General features: G+C 42.1%; 1 protein-coding gene across 6 annotated transcripts in view; it reads right to left on the bottom strand.

Annotated features, from left to right (window-relative positions):
• Positions 1-25,124, bottom strand: part of cbarpb (CACN subunit beta associated regulatory protein b) — a 161,419-nt gene that overhangs the window by 107,417 nt on the left and 28,878 nt on the right. For 3 of the 6 annotated variants that reach the window (XM_055658883.1, XM_055658880.1, XM_055658881.1), the window contains 2 exons: positions 16,636-16,718; positions 4,256-4,401 (listed from right to left, as the gene is read on the bottom strand). In XM_055658883.1, coding sequence (XP_055514858.1) covers positions 4,256-4,401; positions 16,636-16,683 — 194 coding nt within the window. In that variant the 5' untranslated portion in view covers positions 16,684-16,718. Of the gene's footprint in view, positions 1-4,255; positions 4,402-16,635; positions 16,719-17,009; positions 17,219-17,285; positions 17,417-25,124 lie in introns of those variants that run through there. The other 3 variants (XM_055658882.1, XM_055658879.1, XM_055658884.1) reach the window with 3 other exon arrangements.

Genomic DNA, 25,124 nt, shown 5'->3' on the forward strand with positions numbered 1-25,124 from the left:
GGTTCAAACCGGCAGCGTACAACACGCACACTTGGTGATCGATGCAGCGAATGTCGGCTATTTACGACTGTGATGCTCTGTAAAGCGGTCATCTAACCAAGTGTTGTACCTGTACCTAAAATGACGATTTCCATTAGCAATGATGACTGTGCATTTAATAGCCAATTCATCTTCTATTCTACTCTTGAGATAGGACCAAGAGTCCCTCAGGTCTATCAAATCAGCACTTAGTGAAGACAAATTGATATTGCCACTAAGCAGAATGTGAAAGGAAACATCGAACAAAACAGAGATGTGCAAAGACACAGGTTTTACACATAACCCAACGTGCCTTTTTTATTGTGATTAATTGAAATAAATCAACCAAATCGTCCGCCATCTTTGCATAGAACAGTACCGCACAGAAACAGGCCCTTCGGCCCTCAATGTCTATGCCAAACATGTCAAGAGTCATCAGTATTTTATTGTCATATATTCCGAAACAGAATAATACAATTCTTACTTGCAGCCCTCATAACAAATGCCGAGCTGCAGTCTATGACCAACAGCCTGAAATGTGTTTTTATTTTTCAAGTGATCAATGATGTTAGGACCAAAGGTACACAAAATTGCTGGAGAAACTCAGCGGGTGCAGCAGCATCTATGGAGCGAAGGAAATAGGGGGACCAACTCTTATTTGCCAGCATGTAATCCATATCCCTTCAGCCCTTGCATATCCCTGTGCCTATCCAAAAGTCGTAAATGCTACTTTCATATCTGTCTCTACCACCACCCCTGGCAATGTGTTCCAGGTACCCACCACCCTCTCAGTAAAAAAAACCCTTTAAACACAAGTCTCTTTTAAACTTTGCCCCTCTCAACTCAGCTATGCCCTCTAATATTTGATATTTCCATCCTGGGGAAAAGAACCTTACTGTCAACTCTATTTATGCCTCTCATAATTTCATATACTTCTATCATCTCCCCTCAACCTACAGCAATCCAGAGAAAACAGTACAAATCTGTCCAAACTCTCCCGGTAGCTAATATACCCTTGAATCCAGGCATCTTGCAGGTAAACCTACTCTGCAGCCTTTCCAAAGCCTCCACATTCTTCATATAAAGGGATGACCAGAACTGCGTACAATCTTATACTCCAGCAAGCAATCCTATACTGCATCTTGTATTCTCGCATCAGATTAGATCATCTATCAATTCCAAGATTCTAGGATATAAATCCAAAGGCACACCTTTTAGAGGACAGAAACATTAATTAAGCTCTAAATAAGAGGAATTAACAACCTTGTTGTACAGACATACAACACCTGATGAATATTTGGATTTTAGTGTGAAAGACCCTCACAAGTGGCAGGGCCAGTTAAAATTTGTTGATTTTTGAATTTTTTTTTTTTTTTTTTTTTTTTTAAAAGGAAACATTTAAAAAATTTCTTTGCTTTCTTTGCTTTCAGGGAGAGAAAGGAGTTGGCAGAATTACAACATGGGATTTCTGGGCTGTGTTCTTCCTGTGTCTGATCCACTAATAGCATCATCACGGCTTCCAGGGATTGAAGGGATTTCTCCGAGCTGGCTTAGACTTAATGGGCCAAATGACTTCTTTCTATGTCTTAAGGAGATAGGAAAATTGTTTCCCCTGTGATTAAGTTTTAAATTGAGGAAATCCTTGGTGAATTAGAAATTTCTGAGCTTATTCTACTTTAAAGGATTTGAAAACTATTGCAGTGATTGGGGAAGATCAGAGATGACCTGCTTTTACTAAATTAATACATATCCAAAGGATTTAAAAATCAAATGCTGTTTATCGTGAAATACTTAATGGAGAAGCAGAATTCAAACAGATCAACTCCTTAATAGGTTCTAAATCAATTCCTTTGATGTTTTCAAGATCAATTGAGCAAAATGTTTTGTGGCAGTTGAAATAATTAGTCACTTTTCTCATCTTGTATGTCAAGCTTGCCAATCACAGCGAGCTGGTAACTTCAGGGAGCAAATTAAATACATTCCTTTAACACATCACCCAAAATGCTTTTCAGAAACTTTGGGGAAAAATGGTGTAAATGAAAAAGTGAAAGTTGAGCAGAGCACAAAGTGCTGGAGAAACTTAGCGGGTCAGGCAGCATCTGTGGTAGGAACAGACAGATGACGTTTTGGGTTGGACCCCTTCTTCAGAATGAAATTCACAGAAGCACCCTCTGAGTTCCTCTCGCACTTTGTGCATTGCTCAAAATTTCGGCATCTGCAGTTTCTTGTGTCTCGATGAAGTAAAAGGTCCACCATACACACAAACACATATATATAATATTCATATTCATTAAGGCGTGCATATTTTATGCATTTTAGCATAGAGGGTACATATCTAAGAAAATTCTCTTGTCTATTGCTCCAGCTTAGTGCAGTTATCCAAACCCTGAAGAGAGAGGACTGAGTCCCACTTGAGTCTTCAGCACATCATGAACATCTGATGCTGCAGATGCTGTGGCTGTCATTCAGTTAAATGTAAAAGATTCTCAATCATACTTTGAAGAGCTGAGGGCATCCCTTTGCATCCAACCCCATGTTCTTTCCTCCACCAGATGCCCAAAACAGCTGATCGATATAGCTTGTGGAACCGTGCTGTGCTGTGCTGGAGAAAGCCCATGAACGCATCTACTTCCTTACAAGATTGAGGGGATTCAGTATGCTGACGGATTCTCTCTCAAACATCTATAGGTATACTGTAGAGACATGTTGACTGGTTGCATCATGGCCTGGTTCGGCAACTCCACTCACGCAGGAATAAAGGAGGCTCCAGAGTGGTACAGACATTGCCCAGTCCACGGAATTCCCCTCCATCAAACGGAACCATGGGAGGCAATGCCTCAAAAAAAAGGCAGTCAGTGTCAAAGACTCACCATCCTGACCACACTCTCATTTCACTTTGCATAGGAAAGAAGATAGTTCTGAAAGCCAATGACCGCCAGATTCAAGAATAGCTTGTTCCCAACAACCATCAGGCACTGAACACACACTAACCTCAACTATAAGCAATGGACTGTCTTTGGTTGTACTAAGTAATGTGTTTTCTTTTCATTAGTATTGGGGTTATTAATTTATTGAATTTTAGTTTATTGAATATTATCTACATGCATTATGTTTACAGGCATGTTTACGTTGAAAGCACTGCAAATTCCACTACTTGAAAACAATTTTGTGATGTCCAGCTGCAATAATGCTGCTTTATCTCCCAGGTTATGACTCAACATGGGTCCTGGTGTTCTTCCCAAAACAGAAAATCACACTCCTAACAGTATGGCTTCCGTTGTGAGATTACACAACTCATGCTAAATTCTGGGCAGCTTTGTGCACTCACTTTGTTTGCACTGAGAAGCACATTTGGCCAGCAGACACATTTACCATGCACCAACCATCAATGAAAGGAGATTTCCATCAGGTTATGAACTCAGCATGCAGCTGCTCCTCAATATCTACTGATGTACCTACCACAGGCATCACTGCTTATTTTGGCAACATCTCGTAAGAAATTGAAGACAGTTCTGGATGTAGCCCAGTCCAACATACAAACCAGTGAGTCCACCTTCACTTCCCGCTGCCTCGGGAACGACAGCCAACATAATCAAGGACCACTCACACCCTGGTCATGCCCTCTTTTCTCTTCTCTTGAAAGCATGCACCACCGGATTCAGGAACAGCTTCTTCTCCGCCATCATCAGACTAGTGAATGATCCACCAATAAGGTAGAGTGAATCCCAATCTCCCAACCTACCCCGTTGCGGCCTTGCACTTTTTTTAATTTGCATTTTCTCTGTAAATGTAATCCTATAGCCAGCCATTTTGATCTTTGCATACCTGTTGTACTGCTTGATTGTACTCATGTACAGTATGATTTGACTAGATAGTAAGCAAACGGTTTTAACTAAATCTCTGTACACGTGACAATAATAAACCAATACAAATACTATCCAATCTGAGCAACAATATAAAATTGAATCGATTGCCCAATATCATACGTAAATAGTATTATCTTTCAATATATTGTTTTGGTGCGTGCAAATACATTGACTGTAATCTCATGAGTAGATTAGTATTGCATCACAAATTAATACATAAAAATACAAATTATTCTGAAATCCTGTTAAAATATTGGATAGAGGATACACATTTTCAATGACCGAGTTTTCTGGAGATACAACCAGTGAGCAGATGCAACTAAAATCTTGCAGTAGATAAGCAGAACCATACCAAGCACAGCGTACCTTACCTTGAATATCTCCGATCCGTTTCACAGCATCTCCTACAGACAATCAGGATGCCGGACAGAAGGACTAAGGTCCCGCCAATGAAGACCGAGACCAGAACGAGCAGTAGAACATAACCATCCTTAACACTAGGATCTTTGGGAATAGCCTGCCGGAAAGCAACATAAATTTAAAAAAAAATGTTAGAGCTGTAACGTTAGCAAATGAATCATTCACTATTTCTAATGGCGAGAACAAATATCAAGATAAAAAGATATGCACAGCCCAGATATTTGAAAACTATGGTGTTAGAACTGCACAGATGAGCACAGCCCAGGAATTTGAACATTATGATGTTAGAACTAGGGACAGCGAGAGATAACCGTGTCAGTTTTACTTTTGTCTAAGATAAAGAAAGAATCCAGATTATTTATTCTTTGTCATGATTGAAACAACCTACTCGTGCCTCAATGATGCCTTCGGAGCAAAATTAAGTTTCATTTTATCTAATCCTTTGAATTAAGCCATATAATTAAAGTATCAAATCAGCAATTTACTAATTAAAACTTAAGTTTCACATAACACATCAGATAATGCGAATTAAGAGAAGACAGTGGCACATAGATTACTACTGACATAATGATCAGAAAACCTTGTTAAACAAGAACAAGATATGCACATGGTTCTTCCTTCTGTTTTAGCATTTCTTATTTAAAGTGTAAGTATAATGAACTTAATTTTAAACAACTATTATTCTTGACTTTTCTGTTACTATGGAAAGTGTTTCTGCACTGTTTCACAGGGAGCTGGTGGGAAAAAATATCATTACAGTACCATCGCCTCTTTCTTCACTGAGGGAATTAGAACACGATCACGCCGTGATATTTAATTAAAACGCAAGTTTATTATGTTACGTAGCGATATTATAATGGACGCACACTCAAATATTTTTCTGAAAGTGCGTTAGGATATTAATTTTATTACAGTCGGAGAGCAAATGGTTTGCAGCAGATGTTTGTATCATTCCACCTCAATCACTAAGACTACAACCATAGGCAGCACAATAGCACAGATGCTGCATCAGTGCTGGAGAACTAGGTTTGATCCTGACTTCAGGTGCTGACTGTGTGGGCTGCACGCTCTTCCTGTGACCGTGTGGGTTTCTTTGGGTGCACCCGTTTCCTCCCACGTCTCAAAGATGTGCAGATTTGTAGGTTAATTGGCCTCTGTAAAAATTACCCTCAATAAATCAGGAGTGGATGAGAAAGTGGAATGATATAGAACTAGTGTGATGGATGGTTGGCGTGGGGTTGGTGGGCCAAAGGGCCTCTTCCCATGCTGTATCTCTATACTAAAATAAACCAGAGCCTACGTATTTCGATAGATCTAAATTAAAAATTTGAAATTAAAACAAAATTAATCAACCAACACCTGGTCGGCATGGATGAGTTGGGCTAAAGGGCCTGCTCCTGCACATCATATCTCCAATACTGACTAACAATCTTCTGCCCATTTTAGGATGCATAGTTTGGCATGAACTTCTCATGTTGCTTTAGGGTGAATAAAAAAAAAAAAAAATGAAATGATTCAATTTATTGTCATTGTCAGTGTACAGTACAGAGACAACGAAATGCATTTTTAGCATCTCCCTTGAAAGGGAGACACAGGGCATGCGGTGTGCTTTAGGGCGAATAGAAATCGACAGTATGCACTCGCGGGATTTGGTACCTTCCGACCGAACTTTTTGATTAAATGAATAGAAATTTGGGTGACACAATGTTTTAATTAATCGCCACAATACGCTTTCAATTTAAAGCAAAACTTTGTTTGGGTCACTTTATTAATTATCTAAGTTTATTTCACATGCTTGTAAATGCCTCTCATTATTAGTGATGTGTCCAAGCAGTCAAAAAGGTTTTTGACAGCAGGAGGTCTCAAAAGGGTGGAGTGGGGATGAAGCCCGAGGTTTTAAAAACCCCCCCCCCCCCCCCCCCCCCCCCCCCCGAGGTCCAACCATCACTTGCGATGGATTTGCTTCACACGGTTGTCATGGTAGTGAAGACTGGAACACAAATGATACTGTCCACATTGGATGTCAGTGGGGTTTGCACAGGGATGCCAATAGGTTAGGGCACAAACAATCTAGCAGATATAAACAATGGAATCCTTAATGGATGATTGATGGTTGGCATGGACTCAGTCGGCCATGGGGCCAGTTTCCACATTGTATCTTTCAATCAATCAGATAGACTAAAATTACAGGAATCCATCACAGTGGAAAGAAAATACATTTTGAAACACTTAATCTCATACAAGTCTTGTTCATCGTAGTTTGTCAACAAGGGTTTGTTTTAATATATCAATTCCCTTTTTAAATTATGAACCACTTTTAATAGTTTTTGCAAATATCAATCAGATATTTGGACTGTTATGTGGATAGAAAGGGTTTCAAGGGCTATGGGCCAAATGGGACCAGCCCAGTATTACAGCTGAAGATAGACATACCTTCCCCTCAGCCAACAATGAGCCACTCTACATTTCCTTGCTCTTCCATCACCTGCATTGATCTGCCATTTTCACACCTTACCCTTCCATTTCTTCTCACCCGACTGTCTGAAGAAAGGTCTCGATCAAAAGCATCACCCATTCCTTCTCTCCAGAGATGCTGCCTGTCCGCTGAGTTACTCCAGCATTTTGTGTCTATCTTCGGTGTAAACCAGCATCTGCAGTTCCTTCTTACACAACAGCCAAATAACCAATTTCCATGTTGTACAGCCCTCCGATTCTATCAATTATACATCCACTAAGAAATTGCATTTAAGCCTCAAAGGATTTCAGTTCACCTCTCGCCCGCCACAGTTGCCCTACTTGCTGATGTGATTAGATCTTGCCGTGGATCCCTGGATGTGGAGAGTTAGCAATAAGAACCCTGTGCATCCAGGACCAGTGAAATGTGGGCAAATGGGCTGGATTCTTCAGCCTATTGTTCCACCTGGATTAGTCGACCCACATAAGTCTCCATCTTCCCACCAGATGGGCAGTAAAAGGTGTTACTCTTTCCCATTCATACAAATTATTTTAGTTAACAACAGAATCTAGACAATTATTATTATTATCATTGAAAACGTTAGCGACGCAGTGGTGCTGGTTTCCGACGGGTGATGGACGCACCACACATTTCTGTCCTCCATGCAGCTGGCAAGCTCTCCTTTTTATCTCTACACATGCTTCTTCCATCAAATTATTCAGCATAGTCTTGATTGGCCGCCCCGGGCCATGTCTTCCATGGGTGGGTTCCAACAGCTCAACCTTGTTTGCTGGTGTTTCTGGGTGGCGGTGGCAGTGACCAGCGAGCCTCATCCTTCTCCACCTGATCTTCTCGGTCAGAGGTGGAATCTCCCCATAGAGCTGGGCGTTGGTGACGTGGTCCTTCCAACTGACATTTTGAACTTTTCTGAGCATTTGGGTGCAAGTACCATGGAGAGACTTGGACAGTGCTCGAGTGAGAGTCCATGCCTCACACCCATACAATAATATGGTCCCAAGAGTTGCATGGAAAGATCTCAGTTTGAGACCCTTAGACATCCGAGATGTCCAGATTTTCCCCCATGTTATTGAGGGCTATCCATGCGAGTGCTTTCCGGACCTTGATGTCATTCTCCGAGCTCTGCATCCTCACTCCCAGGTCCTCTACTTTCTTAAGGAATGCATCGCCACTGATCTTGAGAGGCTCATGGTCACCAACTCCGTCTTCTTGCCTCTAGCGTGTCCAAACCCTTAATAATCTTACATGCAGCTAACAATGGCCCGTTTCCTTTATCATTGTTACTTTTTTTGCATATCTTTCATTCATTTATCCTGTACCTCTCTATATCACCATCTATATATCTTGTTTACTTTTCACTTGACTTTCAGTCTGAAGAAGGGTCTTGACTCAAAGCGTCACCTATTCCTTTGCTAAAGAGAAAGCTGGCTGACCCGCTGAGTTACTCCAGCTCTTTATATCTACAGTATCTGCCCCATCTAAGTCAGTCCCATTGGATTGCATTTGGCCCACTCAGCGGGACGGGCAGCATCTCTGGAGAGAAGGACTGAAGAAGGGTCTTGACCTGAAACATCACCCATTCCTTCTTTCCAGAGATGCTGCCTGTTCCGCCGAGTTACTCCAGCATTTTGTGTCTACGTACCTTCGATTTAAACCAGCAACTGCAGTTCTTTCCTACACCCAGTGCATCTGCTTCTACAGCTTCCTCTGGTGTTGCCAGGTGAGGCTGGAGTCCAGAGGTCGCCTGGGGGGGCCACCAAGGACAAAGGGGGGTACTGGAGTGGATCCATCGAAAACTGTAGAATGGGGGACACTTAGGGGCAAAAAAGGGTGCAGTAACTTTGTTGACTCTTTGTAAGCCTAAGTATGCAAAACAAAGCAACTCACTGTAGAAACATAGAAAATAGGTGCAGGAGGAGGCCATTCTGCCCTTTGAGCCAGCACCGCCATTCATTGTGATCATGGCTGATCGTCCCCAATCAATAACCCGTGCCTGCCTCCTCCCCACATCCCACTAGCCCTCATGATCTTGTTACACCTCCAAAGGGAGAGAAAATAAATTTCTTTGAGAAATGGAATCTCAGAAAAGTTGGTTAAGATGTACAACAGAAGATTTCTGGAAGCAAAGAGAAAAATTCAAGCACTTAAAATGTCAGGACTCCAGGGGCCAATTATTAATAAGATTGTGCTTCAAGTCCAGAGGCCTATGGAAATATGATCTCTGATCTCTGCCTCCTAATCCCATTTTCCCGTCTTCTACACATAACCTTTGACATCTGTTCCAATTAAGAATTTGTCTATCTCTGCCTTAAAAGTATCCACTGACTTCGCCTCCACAGGCCTCTGTGGCAATGCGTTCCACAGATTAACTACCCTCCGACTAAAGAAACCCCTCCTCACATCCTTTCTAAAAGAGTTCCCTTTAATTCTAAGGCTATTACCTCTGGTCCTAGACTCTCCCACTAGTGGAAACATCCTTTCCACATCCACTCTATCTATGCCTTTCATTATTCTGTAAGTTTCAATGTAGACATCTCATTGTGGAAAGGACACTGAAGTTACAGATATACATTCATTTGAATGTCACCAGGAAACTTTGTGGCAAGTCACAGCCTTAGATATTAGGACTATTTCTACCCACATAGAAAAGGTTGAAAGAAGAACAAATAAAGTTTCTCAAAGTCATGAGGACTTCTTTAGGATCATTGGAATGAGGAGCCAGTAAAGCAAAAAGCAAAGGTGCCGAGGGAACTCAGCGGGTCAGGCAGCATTTACGGAAGGAAATGGGCAGATGATGTTTTGGGTCGGGACTCTTCTTAGACTTCAATGGAAAGGACCAGAGTCAAGGGGGAAATATCTTTGCACCGAGAGCAAAGAATGCTCAGTAATAAAGATTTGTTCACATTTTACAAGAACTGTGGATAAATATTTGAAGTAAATAGGAATATCAGACGAGGGATAAAGCCAGCCAGCGAGACTTACAGTGGATTGCTTACAAAAAAATACAGCAGTCACGATGAATCGAATGGCCACCTTCCTTGCGTGCTCCACATCACTGAAATATTTGAATCGCAACATAAAATAAATGACGATAAATTGATGAGCAGACAGTGTTCCTTCTGTTGGTCTCTGAACATCACTTAAACTTGCATATAATCCCTTAATAGCCCTAGCTGTTCCATAGGCCTCTCTTTCTTCATGTAAAAAGAACATGCAACAGTTCTCTCTCAGTCAGTCATCTATTTCTTGGCAATCGACCAAAACGTACTTTGTTACCCGATGGTTCACAGACGCAATTCCAGTGCCATATGTGAAACCCTTTAAGGGACTGAAGTTTAAGACCCTTAAAGCAAGCAGCTTCTAAGATTTCAAATCCAGATACAACCTTGCGTAAATGATATTACAGACAGCGACTTGGGTAGATGGACATGACCACGAGTATTAAAGTATGGGTTTCCTTAGGGGGAACCCATCCTGTAAAATGACAGAGAGATTCATTCAGCGCTAGTGCTTTTATGTTTAATTCGTAGAGATTGAAGTTGAAAGGAAATGCCTCCGATGCAGCTGTAACCCTCAATCGATCTTTGTTCCTCAACTTTAGTTCCTCACGGACGCTGGCACTCGTCCCCAGTCCTCAACATGAATTATTAACCTCCAAGATAAGTATTAACAGGGATATGGCTGTCAGAAGCAACTGGGAGCCTCACGAGTACAGAGCCGTCAAAGTTTGGGTGACAGCCGTGATGGGTTTTAAAGACATTTTTATGTCCTTGCTGTAATGTGGCCAGTTCTTGATCCCGCCATAACATAAATGATAGGAGTCAGGACATTGCTATTCTGAACACCCAGTAAAGGAATACTTTACTCCAGTAAGAGAAACCTGGGGGGAGAACTTATCGCGTTTAAACAAGACAATTTTACAGCAGTCATATCTGGGGTTTGAACTTTAAAGCATTTTACTATCTAGCAAATGTTAGTCAGTAAGGCAAGTGCTGTGCAGGCTGCTGTAAATCATCTCTGGGCTTTTGTTTCTTGCGGTCCACTCGACGTGTACATCTACATACATTCCAAATATCAGCCAACTTGCAGAATTGGCCAACCCTCAGGTTTGACCCGACTCTCCAAATCACTTGATGTGCCAGCAACTCACTAAATTTAAACGATCGAGGCCTGATCACCTGGTGTGGTCCACGTAAATAGGTGTGGACCTTGTAAAGCAAGAGTACACCACACAAAGCGGCGTGATCACATCACGTGATGCGTATCTCCCTCTTTTCTTTTGGATGAACACACCACAGGCCCTGACCAATGTTCGCCTGATTTAGCTACAATTTGAAAACTGGCCGCATGAAAAAAAGAATCATTTTGCTTACTGAATTTTTGAAAACAAAATTTTAATTCTCTCATTCCAGATAACCCACAAAGATATCACTAGGGTCTATATATTTTGCAATATCTTAATTTAAAAATATTGGGATTACCAGGTGTCCTGAATTTAGCCAGAGATTGTTTAGACTCTCCAGTCCCCTCACGCTCTGTGGTTGAAGTGCACAGCCCTGGAAGATTTAAAGAGCAATTGGATATTCCTACCGTCTATATCCTTTGCAAAATCATTTACAAATGTGTTTGAAAAGTAACATGTGAAAGCATTTGAGCGAGATGAGGAATTCATTTATTTATTTTTTCCCTACAGAGGATGGTGGGCTCTGAGATTTGCTGCCTGGAAAAGTGGAAGACAAAATATTTATTGCTTTTTAAAAGTCCTTGGACGCGCATTTAAAAAGTACTTGGACTTGGGGGTGGGGAGGCATACAAAGAAAATCTTTCTTGCAGAATCCCTGGATGACAATTGGAAGTGTTGTCTTTCCCTAGTCTGTATATCTCAGACACACAGACGCTGAAACAGATTTAAATGCAGCTTGGGATTATTCTGCTGCATTTGATTCTGCTAATCATAGACAAATAATGCTATTCTGGATCATCTGTACGTTGTCAGGGGTGAAGAATTATAGTTACAAGAGACCAAGATAATCTTGATCCAAACAAAGCGAAGAAGGTCACCTATGATTCTCTTTTCACAGTTTGCAGCAGTTTCTGTTTTTATTGAAGGGCAGATGTATAAAATGATAAGCCCTGGACTGTATGAAAAGAACAGATCTTCTTCCCTTGGCAAACTAATTGCAGGTCAGAGATTTAAATGCTTAGTAGAAGTATAAGGGAGAGAGCAAGGAGAAAAACCGTCTCACACACAGATTGATGGATATCGGAAAATTTACTGCCTGAAAGGAAGTTGAAAGCATAAATCCACTTCATATTTAATAAGGTATCCGAATGAACATTGAAGAGCTATAAATTACAAGACGTTTTCGTTGAAGTGTACAAGATCGTGAGGGACATGGATAAAGTGAACATCCACAGTCCTTTCCCCAGGGTAGTAGGTTCCCCACCGTCGTGAGGTGAAGAACGATGGAGGACCCGGCATGGGGGGGGGGGGGGGGGGAAACCGCCGTGAGACAATGGGGGGGGGGGGGGGGGGGGGGGGGGGGAACAATGGACAATGGGGGGGGGGGGGGGGGTAAGGACAATGGCGGCCTGGCGTGGGGGAGCTGTTGGAGGCGGGGAAACAAAAGGGGGAGCCAGCATGCTTCGTAACTTTGTCAGCGCCGTAGGTGGCCACTATTTATATGTAATCAAAGAATCTCACTGTGCCTTGTCACATGTGACAATAAAGTATTCCTTCCTTCCTAAAACTATGGGACAATTTTTGAAGGTGAGAGGGGGTGAAATTTAAGAGAGACCTCAGGGGCAACTTAGTCATTCAGAGGGTGGTCTGTATAAGAGTCATAAAGTGATAGAGTGAGGAAACAGGCCCTTCGGCCCAACTTGCCCACACTGGCCAACATATCCCAGCTACACTAGTCCCACCTGCCTGCGCTTGGGCCATATCCCTCTGCACCTGCCATATCCATGTATCTGTCTAACTGTTTTTTAAACGTTGGGATAGTCCCAGTCTCAACTACCTCCTCTGGCAGCTTGTTCCATACACCCACCACCCTTTGTGTGAAAAGGTTACCCCTCAGACTCCTATTAAATCTTTTCCCCCTTCACCTTGAACCCATGTCCTCTGGTCCTCAAATCCCCTACCCTGGACAAAAAAGTCTGTGCATCTACCTGATCTATTCTCTCATGATTTTATACACCTCTATAAGATCACCCCTCATCCTCCTGCGCTCCAAGGAATAGAGTCCCAGCCTACTCAACCTCTCCCTATTGTTCAGACCCTCTAGTCTTGGCAACATCCTCGTAAATCTTCTCTGAATTCTTTCGAGCTTGACAATATCTTTCCTATAACACGGTGCCCAGAATTGAACACAATATTCTAAATGCAGTCTCACCAATGCCTTATACAACTGCAACATGACCTCCCAACGTCTATACTCATCTGGAATGAGCTGTCAGAGAACACTATAGAAGCAAATATAATCACAACCTTTAAAAGCCATTTTGACAGATATATAGATAAGAGGTCTTTGGCGAGCTATGATTGAAATGCAGGCAAGTTGGACTAGCCCAGTACACCAAATTGTTCTCATGCTGTACATCTTTAAGACTCTACACACACCAAGGCCTTGGAAGTAAGAATAATTTGTAGCGTTCTATTTTTGGGTTGAATGGTCTCCTGCCCTGCTGCGTTCCCATTTCTTTTCTTTATATTATGGGTGTAGCAAGTTCAACAAGGTGTGAATAAATAAGGCAGGAGTTAAGGAACCAGAGCATCTTATATATGAGAAAAGAAAATGCTATTGATGGGTCCTCTTAGCAATGACATTGGAAGATGAAGAAATCGAAGGGAAAAAAAAAAAGCATAAATTAGCATTGGTGTGAATAAACAGATCACTAACAGAAACAGATGAAAGGGGAAAGAAAGATGAGACTCATAAAAAGATACAAAACAGGGAAGCAAAAGAAAATTGATTGAAACTTTAATAGCTTTCACCACTATTTTAGCATTTAATAGGTGAACAAATGGAACACACACATTTAAGTTTAAGTTTAGAGATGCAGTATGGAAACAGGCCCTTCAGCCCACTGAGTCCATCACCCATTCACACTAGTTCTATGTTATCCCACTATTGCATCTACTCCCCAAACAGTAGGGGCAATCATTACAGATGCAAATTATCCTACAAACCTATGCGTCTTTGGGAAGTGGGGGGGAAAACCGGAGCTCCTGGAGGAAACCCATGCAACCGGAGGGAGAACGTGCTCACTCCACATGGACAACACCCGAGGTCAGGATTGAACATGCCTTTCTGATATTGGGAGGCAGCAGCTATATTTAAAGGATTATACAGGAAGTTGGCAGCATGTACCTTACAATTATTTAGAAACAAGGAACTGCAGATACTGGCTTACAAAAAAGGACACAAAGTTTGGAGTCATTCTGCGGGTCAAACAGCATCTCTGGAGAGCATGAATAGGTGCTGATTTGGGTTCAAACATCTATTCATGTTCTCCAGAGATGCTGCATGACCCACTGAGTTACTCCAGCACTGTGTAACCTTACAATAATTTGGTCATTGAAAGGATACTTAGGCTGTTAATAGCTAGCCCAAAATACCTGTGCAGGCTCAAGAGTAGATAGAAGTAATAAACCACAAGGCACTCCATTCCTTGCCTCCCATTCAATGGATCCCGCATGGCTAGTCCACTATCTTGTCCCAATCCTCCGATCAGTCTTAGCTTGGACAGTGTTGCATGACCAAGCACTCCTGACCTGCTGAGGTGTAGAGTTCATATCTTCCAGCCAAATTAAGTAGCTTAATGACATCCAATGGTCATCAAGGCAGCCTGCTATATCATTATACTAATGGATACAACAATAATAACTATTTTGGGATACGATAACCTTGTCTGAAATCTTGAACCATTTCAACAACAGTCAGCATCACTGTTGGTTTGGCAACAAAATCTGCCTCATTAAATAATGTTTTTTTTTGCCAACGAGTTACTAACTGTCACATCCTATTGAAGGTAGACACAAAATGCTGGAGTAACTCAGCGGGACAGGCAGCATCTCTGGGGAGAAGGAATGGGTGACATTTCGGGTCGAGACTCCCTCTTCAGATTCATCACATTTAACAAAGAAAATTGCAAATTCTGTTGCATGCAAAATTCCTTATAAATATTCAAACTTCTTTCTGTTAATATTTCACAGTTGCTATTCAAAACTTGTTCTATGACCCTAGAGACACACTGGACCCTTGAGAAAAACACAGAGTGCTGGAGGAACTCAGTGGGTCAGGCAGCATCTGGGGAGCGAATGGGCAGGTGACTTTTCGGGTCGAGACCCTTCTTCAGACTCAGGCCCCCGACTCAAAAAGTTGTCTGTCCATTCCCTCTCCAGCTGTTGCCTGACCAGCCGAGTTCCTCCAACACTATTTTATTCTACGATCCTATTTGATTTCCGATCGGTCTTACATATACCCGCACATCAATCACACCCAATGCAGTAAGTTCAAATTGCCACAGTATGGATGCTGTGATGTGTAGGAAAGAACTGCAGATGCTGGTTTAAACCGAAGATAGGCATGAAAAGCTGTAGTAACTCAGCGGGTCAGGCAGCATCTCTGGAGTAAAAGAATAGGTGATGTTTCGGGTCGAGACCCCTATTCAGACCGAGAGTCAGGGGAAAGGGAAACGAGAGATGCAGATGGCACATAGAAGAAATGAATGAAAAATATGCAAAAGGCAAGGAGCCCACAAAGATCCATTATTGGCTGTGGGGTAGGTGATAATGAGTTATACAGGCAGTGGATGCTGTGAAGATTGGTTTTAATAACTCAAGTCACTCACACCCCAGATGCAAGGCCACAGGCTTTACATGGATTGCCAGAATTTTTTACTGAAATTTAGCCACTATCAACACGTGGCTCATCCTCAGAGGAATATATATATATATATTCACCTAGGCAACGGCACAACGGAAGAAAAATGGAGCTGCTGTCTCCGATGTACTTGGCCAAAGGCCACAGATTATCATTAAATGCAAAAAAAATCTAGTGGGTTTTTTTTGCAAACATGAAAATAATATTTCCAAGATAATAAAAAAATGGCACCATTCATTTGTAAATTCTGTTTTGCATCACATAAGTATGTCACTCCACCGTTGCGAGGAAATGGAGAGCAAATTAAACAGCCTCTAACAAAATTGAATTCAATCTCAAACCGAGTGAAGACACCAAGTCAACATACCCCAAGATGCATATAATCAGGACAATACAGAAGAGAGAAAAGGGGGCTCTTCCACTAGTTGCTTATTAGGAAATGATATGCAGGCATCATTGAATATAAAACCTCGTTTCAATACAGCTGCAAAATCGTCGCCCCCCTCCCTCCCTCGCCCTCTCTCCTTTCCTTTCCCTTCCCCAGACCATTGCAAGATTTGTAGAGCGTCGCTTCTGTAACAAGGGCCCATCTTCTACCTCCGGCACTGATAAATGTACGGATTGCATCTAACTGCACTTCACATATTTCCACTGCAAATACGGGAATGAGAAGGCAAAAATCTCTTCACCATCTATCGACTTCAACGTTACTGAAATGCATCCGAGTGTATCCAAATAGTCGTTATTAGACAGTGGTCTACAACCAAGTCTTTGTATCAACATCGTTACAATGCACAGACTAAATACATCATTGAGCTGAACAAAAGAATAGGAACACTCACAAGCAGACTGATAACGGGCCGCCCTTTGATCAACCCTCACTCAAGATGCACTCTCCCCGTTTTATTTTAAACGCAAGTGTCTCGTTCTAATAGCAATGCTGATTTAGCTGCCAGTAAAAATCACTCACCGTCGCGTTCTCAGTTATGTACTTCCATGCGGGGAAATCATTGCTCATGGTCCAGTTCGTCGAAGGCAAGCTAATTTGTCTCCCTGCGGTGGAAGAAAAGACAAAAGGGGGAAGAAGAAGAAGAAAAGAATCACATTTTAGCCGCTGGATGTGTGCACAGACAGATGCTTTCTTTGCGCGTCGGAGTGTCTGATCAGCTGAGTTCAATGCACAGAAAGGGTGTGATCTCAATTAGACGGGAAGCAAGTGATGGCGTTAATACCGAGCGTTCTTTTTTTGTTTTAAGTTCCTGGGTTAGTGTGTGTGTGTGTGTTTGTGGGGGGGAGAAAGGTGCATCAATTTCCCCCCCCCCCTCTCCCAGTTAGTGCACTCACTTGCAGAGCAGAATATGACAGCGCCTCTTCTCGGGCGCATTCATACTAAATGGCAAAGGAACGGCGAGAAGACTCGCCTGGTTTGGCTTCCTCCGAGCGATGCTGGAATAAAGAAAGGGGGAGGGAGAGACCATGCCAGGAGCCCTTGCCCTTGCCCTGGCCCGGATCCCAGATGTGCCGTCTACCCTCACCTGTCCCGCTCAGATTGCTACCCCCAACCCTCCCTGCTCTGCTCGCTTTTGTTTAGCGCCATTGGCTTTAAAGTTGATTTTTAACCTTTGAACTTGCATGGCGACGTCAGTTAAAGCTCAGTTTGCCAGCCGTCAGCTGGGCAAAGCTGCCTCCTTCTTCCCCGCAACTCAACTCCCTCCCTGCCCGGGACGCTGTCTGACTGCACTAACAGGTTAGGAGAAGATTTGTCAGGCGTGTGGACGGGGGCTGCGGACGGAGGGACTGTCAAATCAAACATCCAATATAACCAGACATCGCCAATGTCTTTGGGGCTATTAGCTGGGTAGCGAATAGATGTTGGGTGGGAGAGAGAGAGCGAGAGAGATTCGCCATTTATTTTCACTCTAACAAGCATAGCACACAAAGGCAGCTTGGTCGACCATTCCTCCAATCTGCCCTTGCCTCTTTCCTTCCAACCTATGTACCTAAACGATTTAGTTTTTTTTTCTCTATTGGGATCTGATGCAAAGGATAAGGTGGTGTGGTTTTGGTTGACTTAAGAGGGTAGATGGAGACATCACCATTTCCTGGTGACACTGCTTAATATATCTGGAACAAAACACTGCAGGAATTCAACTGGTCAGGCGGCATCTGTGGAGGGAATGGATAGATGACAGTTTGGGTCAGAGCCCTTCTTCAGACTGCTTGTAATAGGTGAATAGGTGAAAACCTCGCAAATCATAGGTGAATATAGACTTCAGATACAGCACGGAAACAGACCCTTCGGCCATTTGAGAGTGCACTGACCAGCGATCACCCCGTACCGCAATCACTATCGTACACAAGAGGGACAATTTACAATTTTTGCTGAAAGCCAATTAAGCTACAAACCTGTATGCCTTTGGAATGTGGGAGGAAACCCACACGGTCACAAGGAGACCATACAAGCTCTGGACCACCAGCACCCAGAGTCAAGATCGAACCTGGGTCCCCGGCGCTGTAAGGCAGCAACTCTACCGCTGCACCACTCTGCTGCCCCAGAGTGAAGGGGGCTTGATTGGCCAAAGGGTAAAGTAAGTGACAAAGGGATGAGGAGGAGGCAACGAGGTACCCAGATAAGGTGAGAAGAGAGTGAAATGTAAAAGCCAGAGGGAAGGATATGTGTGATAGGGACGCAGAAGAAAAGGAGAAGGTGGGATAGTGGAAGAAATCAGTGCACATTGGGGAGGACACAGGAAATGCAGAGGTGATGGGGAATGCATTACTTAAAATTGGAGAATTCAATGTTCATACCCCTGGGTTGTAAGCTACAAAAATGGATATGAGGTTAGGTTCCACCAGTTTGTTTGTGGCCTCAATCTGGCAATGGAGGAGGCCAAGGACAGACAGATTGGTATATATCAAAATGGGCCCCGTATCTGAGGTAGTTGGAGAGGGTCCAGAGGAGTTTTTTTTTTTAATGAGAATGATCCCAGGAATGATTAGGTTAACATATGATGAATGTCTCTGACAGCACTGGGTCTGTATTCACTAGAGTTTGGAAGAATGAGGGGGGGGGACCTCATTGAACCTTACCAAATAGTGAAAGGCTTGGAAAAAGTGGATGTGGTGAGAATGTTTCTACCAGTGGAAGAGTCTAGGACCAGAGGCCTAGCCTCAGAATTGAATTTATAAAGGGGATGAGGAGAATTTTTTTTAGTCAGATGATTGTGAATCTTTGGAATTCATTGCCACAGGCAGCTGTGGAGACCAAGTCAATGGATATTTTTAAGGTGGAGATTGACAGATTCTTGATTAGTAAGGATGTCAGGGGTTATGGGGAGAAGGCAGGAGAATGGGGTTGAGAGGAAAAGGTAGATCAGCCACCTCTCCAAGACAGAAGTGAAGCTCACCGTTTGACCTGTTTTTACAAAATGTTAAATGGTCAGCTCGACATAGATTGCAAAACGTAGACCAAACCCAAACCAATTAGGAGCAGACGAGGGCATTCGATCCAATTTGAGATTCCAGCTACCAAGACAGATGTGTACAGCAATTCGTTCTTCCCCTGCACAATTAAAGCATGGAATAATCTTCACCCTACCACAGTTACCCAACCAGATACAACTAAATTTAAGGTAGCTCTTTCTTCCCAAAAACCCTTTCTGGCTTAAGTCTTCCCTCCACCACCTCCAGTTTAAATTCCATTTGGAATATTTTGGAGGACCAAGAAACTAAGAATGGCAGAATAACCGAGGGGGCAAATGGCCTAATTCTGCTCCTATAACTTATGAACCTATGGATGAGAATGGGAATGTAGGTTAAAATGGTTGTCAATCAGGAGATTCAGCCGGCCTTGGGAGACAGAGTATAAATGTTCAGTTTACGCTTGGTCTTGTCGATGTAATATTTGCAGATGAGTTGAATTTTCCTTTCATGCATGAAAGTAAGGTATGTTGGAAATACTAAGTAAATGCAGCTTGACCTGACAAAGGACAAAATGGATTAATATTTCAAATGTTTCTTTTTGGTTACGCAGCTTTCTGCTCTTGTACTGTCAGCATTTTCTGTTTCAGATTCCCAGTATTTGCATTTTTCATTTGATCTTCTGGGTGACAACTGCTTATTTACATGCATTTGCATTTCTGTTTGAATTTCAGAGTAATTTCTACTGATTTGAGAGTCTGACTATTTTTACCATGGACAATGTAAATGGATGAGGAGTGTGCTACTTTCTCTAGTTAAAGACTTTCCAGAGATCAAATACACTGCGAGTTTAATGCACAATTGTATCAGTCCTAGTGGGGACTTGAAAGAAAGACCGTTAGACTGTTCACTCAAAATGACATACAAAAATCCTAATCTTATGCCTGACTTTACCTCAACACTATCACACAGTCCAATCTTAGAGTGGAATATTTATTTCTGCATGCTATGACTTTCTTCATAATTTGAAATTACTCTGTTGGCTTCTATTGCAACAGTGGAAAGCTTCTTTGCACATGGGAAGATTATCAGTGGCAAGACGTCACCTATCATGAAGAATAACGTGAAGTGTCACAACCAGAATTGGTTGTCAAATGGAACCATTTGACAATGTACTGCATATACAAATGGGAATTATTTCTGGGAGTTAGTACTGGGAGGGGTAGGGAAATTGACAATTTAATATTGGTTTTGTGCGTAGAATATCACGTCTCACCAGTTTGATTCGAGTTTTTTTGAAGAGCTGACCAAAATAATTGATGAGAGCAGGGCAGTAGACGTTGTCCACATGAACTTCAGCAAGGTGACTTTACCAAGATGTAGCACAGTAGGCTGGTCTGGAAGGTTAGATCATATGGTATCCAAGGTAAGCTCACCAATTGAATACAAAATTCACTTTAAGGTAGGAAACAGAGTGGTGGCAACTTCGGTCAGCATGCATGAGTTGGGCCAAAGGGCATGTTTCCACACTGCACCATAGGACATGTCAAATTGCATTTCCTGTGACACTTGATATTATCAAACACTTCACTTTCCCGAAAAGAAATCTGTTTCCAATATGGATATGCAAATTTTGTTGCATTTAAACAATACAAGAATATTTCTTATTTTCCAATGCAGTTAAATTATGATTTAAATCACAATGTTACAGGGAGCCACAAAATAGAAAGCAAGCCTCAAAATACAAAAAAAAGGGTAGATGCTGAAAATCTGAAATATTAAACCCAATCCCACCCTGTTCAGTTGAGAGACACCAAATATTTTCTTGCACTCAGGCAAAATAAATCAATTACTACTCATTTCCTACACTGAAAACTGAATGTTTTAGATCTCTCCATAACAAATAAGTATGGGATATTTCATCTTTATATTCCTATTTTTCATTTCAAGGAATCACCCACGCTGGAAAGATGAGATTACTTTTCAAATAGTTTGTATTTTATCAGTACAAATTTCTCAATTATTTCTGTAATGTATTCATACATATTCATGTATATGTTAATGAGTTGGTGTTCAATACAAGTTGGGTAATAAATCTCTCTCTCGTGATCCAGGCAACCTACGTGTAAGTTGTTATTCATTCTGCCGTCCGGAATATAACAAAATTGGCGACGAGGATGGGATAGAGTTTGTGAATACTTTAAATACAGTGCAGGACTGTTTTGCAACATGCAGTATTGTTTTAACAATTTAAACAGTGAATACGGAGTTGTGTCGCAGTTGTTTGCGAGATGGACATGATAGGCCGCAGATCCATCTATGCAGGGGACTGTAGTTTAAAACAGCAGCTGTACAAATTGGCGAGAGGTTGTCAGGCTATCTCTATGTTGTGCCTACGTGGCAAGATGTCGTCCTTGGGATTGTATAACATTTTAGACTGAATTTTTTTTTTGTCGGGTTCCTCAAGCTGTATAGTCTTTATACAGCTAAGTTTTAGGTGAATTGTTACACCAGAACAGACAGGAAACCGGGGTTTTTGAATGGACTTAAAAAAAAAGAAGAGAACGACACGATGGCAGCATCCACGGGCTACATCGGAAACCTTGGCTCTTTTGACAAGAGTAGAGAGCAGTTCAGCTCCTATATGGAGAGAGCAAACATATTTTTCACGGCAAACAACATATTGGAGATTAGTGGTGAAGGAGAGATAATGACTGAAACAAATAAGGCCGTATGCAAATGCAGTAAAGTGATTCTGCTCACTGAGATCGGTCCTGAAGTGTACGGCACACTCGTGAATCTCCTTGCGCCCATAAAGGCAAAAGACGTGTCATTTAATGACATTATGAAGAAGTTGGAGGAGCACTTCAACCCAAAGCCTCTGGAAATTGCAGAAAGCTATAAATCCAGCACTAGAAACCAGAAGCAGAATGAGACAATCAATGAGTACATTGTTGCCTTGAAAAACTTAAGTTTGCGCTGTAACTTTCGAACCTTTCTCAGACGCGCACTACGTGACAGATTGTTTGTGGTCTAGTGGATGAACGAATTCAGTCCAAACTCATGAACACTCGAGATCTTACATTCGAGAAAACATGTAAGATTGCTACCACAATGGAGATGGCATCAATGAATGCTCATGAGAATGCTGTGAGAATGACACAACCCTGATTGGACTGATCCAGGATGGGGATCTCTTTTTTCAGTTTGACATCTTTCCTATAACGTGGTGCCCAGAACGTCTTATGCAACTACAACATGACCTCCCAACTTCTATATTCAATACTCTGACTGATGAGGGCCAAATATACCTGCGACACGACCTTCAAGGAACCTAATATACCTGCGACACGACCTTCAAGGAACCATGCAACCATCAACCATTCCTCTGCCCACCTGGCTAATTGATCCAAATCCTGCTGCAATCTTTCACAACCATCTTCACTATCTGCAAAACCACTCACTTCTGTATCATCAGCAAACCTGCTAATCTTGCCCTGTTCTGTGACGTTTTACAGTGTGCTGGAGTAACTGTGGGTCAGGCTGAGTATGGAAGTTGGGAGGTCATGTTGCAGTTGCATAAGAAGTTGGTGAGACCGCATTCAGAGTATTGTGTTCAGTTCTGGGCACCATGTTATAGGAAAGATGTCATCAAACTGGAAAGGGTACAGTGAAGATTTATGAGGATGTTGCCAGGACTAGAGGGCCAGAGCTATAGGGAGAGGTTGAGTAGGCTGGGACTCTATTTCATGGAGCACAGAAGGATGAGGGATGATCTTATAGAGGTGTATAAAATCATGATTTGAATAGATATGGTTGAGTCTTTTTCCCAGAGTAAGTGAATCGAGGAGCAGAGGACATAAGTTTAAGATGAAGGGCAAAAGATTTAATAGGAATCTGTGGGGTATGTTTTTCACACAAAGGGTGGTAGGTGTATGGAACTAGCTGCCAGAGAGGTAGTTGAGACGGGTACATGGATAGGACAGGTTCGGAGGGATATAGATCAAACGTGGGCCTAGTGCAGATGGGACATGCTGGGCCGAAGGGCCTGTTTCCACACTGTATCACTCTATGACTCTATCTGTCCCTCTCAAACCCATTCTCCTGCCTTCTCTCCATTACCTCTGACACCCGTATCAATCAAGAATCTATCAATCTCCTCTTGAAAAATGTCCATTGACTTGACCTCCACAGCTGTCTGTGGCAATGAATTCCACAGTTCACCACCCTCTGGTAGCTCGTTACATACACCCAGCACCCTTTGTGTGAAAAAGCTACCTCAGATTCCTGTTAATTTCTGAAATATTGGTCATAAATTTGGTGCAAAAATGCTCCAAAACAAGGCTCAGAATGGATCAGAGAGCATCTAAAACCCCTGATTTTCCAGGGCCCTTAAGCGAGGACCCTGGCATCGAGGGACTTCACGCTTCGCGCTCGTGATGTGCGCTGCGCGCACATTATTTCACATTAAGTTTTTTGTAATCCTGTCATGCCACCCCCCTTTTTGAAAAGCTTTGTACGGGCCTGGTGTAAAACACACACTTGTTCCCCCATGCCATCCAGCCTCCAACAGGACAGCGGAGAGGTCTGTTAGAATTGTCAACGATGCTCTCAAGAAACAGGTTATGCAGGGTAGTTCAAAGTTCAGCATGAAACATCGTTTGGCTAGTTTCTTGCTGAAGTACAGAACCACACAACACACAACAACAGGTTACTCACCTGCAGAACTGTTGATGAAGAGAAGGCTAAGAATACGCCTAAGTCTAGTTCAACCCAATTTGGCTTTGAGAGTTAAGCAAAAACAGTTAAGTCAAAAACGCCATTTTGACTCCCACAAAAAGGAGAGGTACTTCAAGCCAAATGAGCAGGTTTGTGTTCTCAGTCCTCCCAACAAGTCCAGTCGAGACAAATGGGATGTTGGGAAAATAGTGGAAGTGTGTGGAATAAAAAGATACTTTGTTGAAGTTGGAGATAGGATCAATAGTGTTCATGTTGATGAAATGATTCCAGCCAAAGATGAACCAAAAACTGAGCATGAAGTCCTAAACCCTGAGTTTTTATCTGAAAGTGAGTTGGAAGGGACCACTGTGATTGAAACACAATGTTCAGTTAGTTCAGACAAAGAAACCGATTCCTCTGGTCAAAGTCGGGGTACTAAAATAGAGCCAAACAAATCTACAGTTGAGTCAACACCTAAACCTGTTACACCTGTTACTGTTAGAAGATCAGGCAGGATCCGAAAACCAGTAGCCAGGTTAGGTTTGCGAGTTAAGTAACTTGCTGTATAAGTAAAATAAAAGTGTGTAGATATGTAAATAAATACATTATGTTTATCATTTAAGATTTCATAAGTACTGTTTTAAATCAAGTATCACAACAACAAAATTGTAACTGAGTACTTAGATTTAATACTTAAAAAAAAGGAGAGCAATGTAATGTATTTATACATATTCATGTATATGTTAATGAGTTGGTGTTCAATATAAGCAGGGAATGTTGGGTAATAAATCTCTCTCTCGTGATCCAGGCAACCTGCGTGTAAGTTGTAATTCAGCCTGCCGACCGGAATATAACAATTTCAAATGTTGATATCACACTGGTAAGACAATGCTGCTTAGAAGCGTTGTGTTGACAAAACATAGACAAATTGTTAAGAGAGACAACGTAAGCAAGTTGAGATATAAGAAACTGTAGATGCTGGTTTACAAAAAGTAATTATGCAGTTAATATATATGTATACATAAGTTTGAGGTTGCTTTAAGGGTTTGTGGAGGTGAATAAGGTTGGATGTTGGACAATTACTCTGTAATGCGTGGCATGGTGGCACAGTTGGTCAAGCTGCTGTCTCACAGTGCCAATGACCCAGGCTCGATCCTGACCTTGGGTGCTATTTGTGTGGAGTTTGCAGATTTTTCCTGTGATTGCGTGGGTTTCTTCAGGGCATTCCTGTTTCCTCCCAAATATAGATGTGAAGGTTAATTGTAAAATTACCCTTAATGTGTTGGGATTGGATGCGAAAGTGGGATAACATAGAACTAG

Source organism: Leucoraja erinacea, chromosome 29, assembly GCF_028641065.1.
Source record: "Leucoraja erinacea ecotype New England chromosome 29, Leri_hhj_1, whole genome shotgun sequence".
Lineage (NCBI taxonomy): Eukaryota > Metazoa > Chordata > Chondrichthyes > Rajiformes > Rajidae > Leucoraja > Leucoraja erinaceus.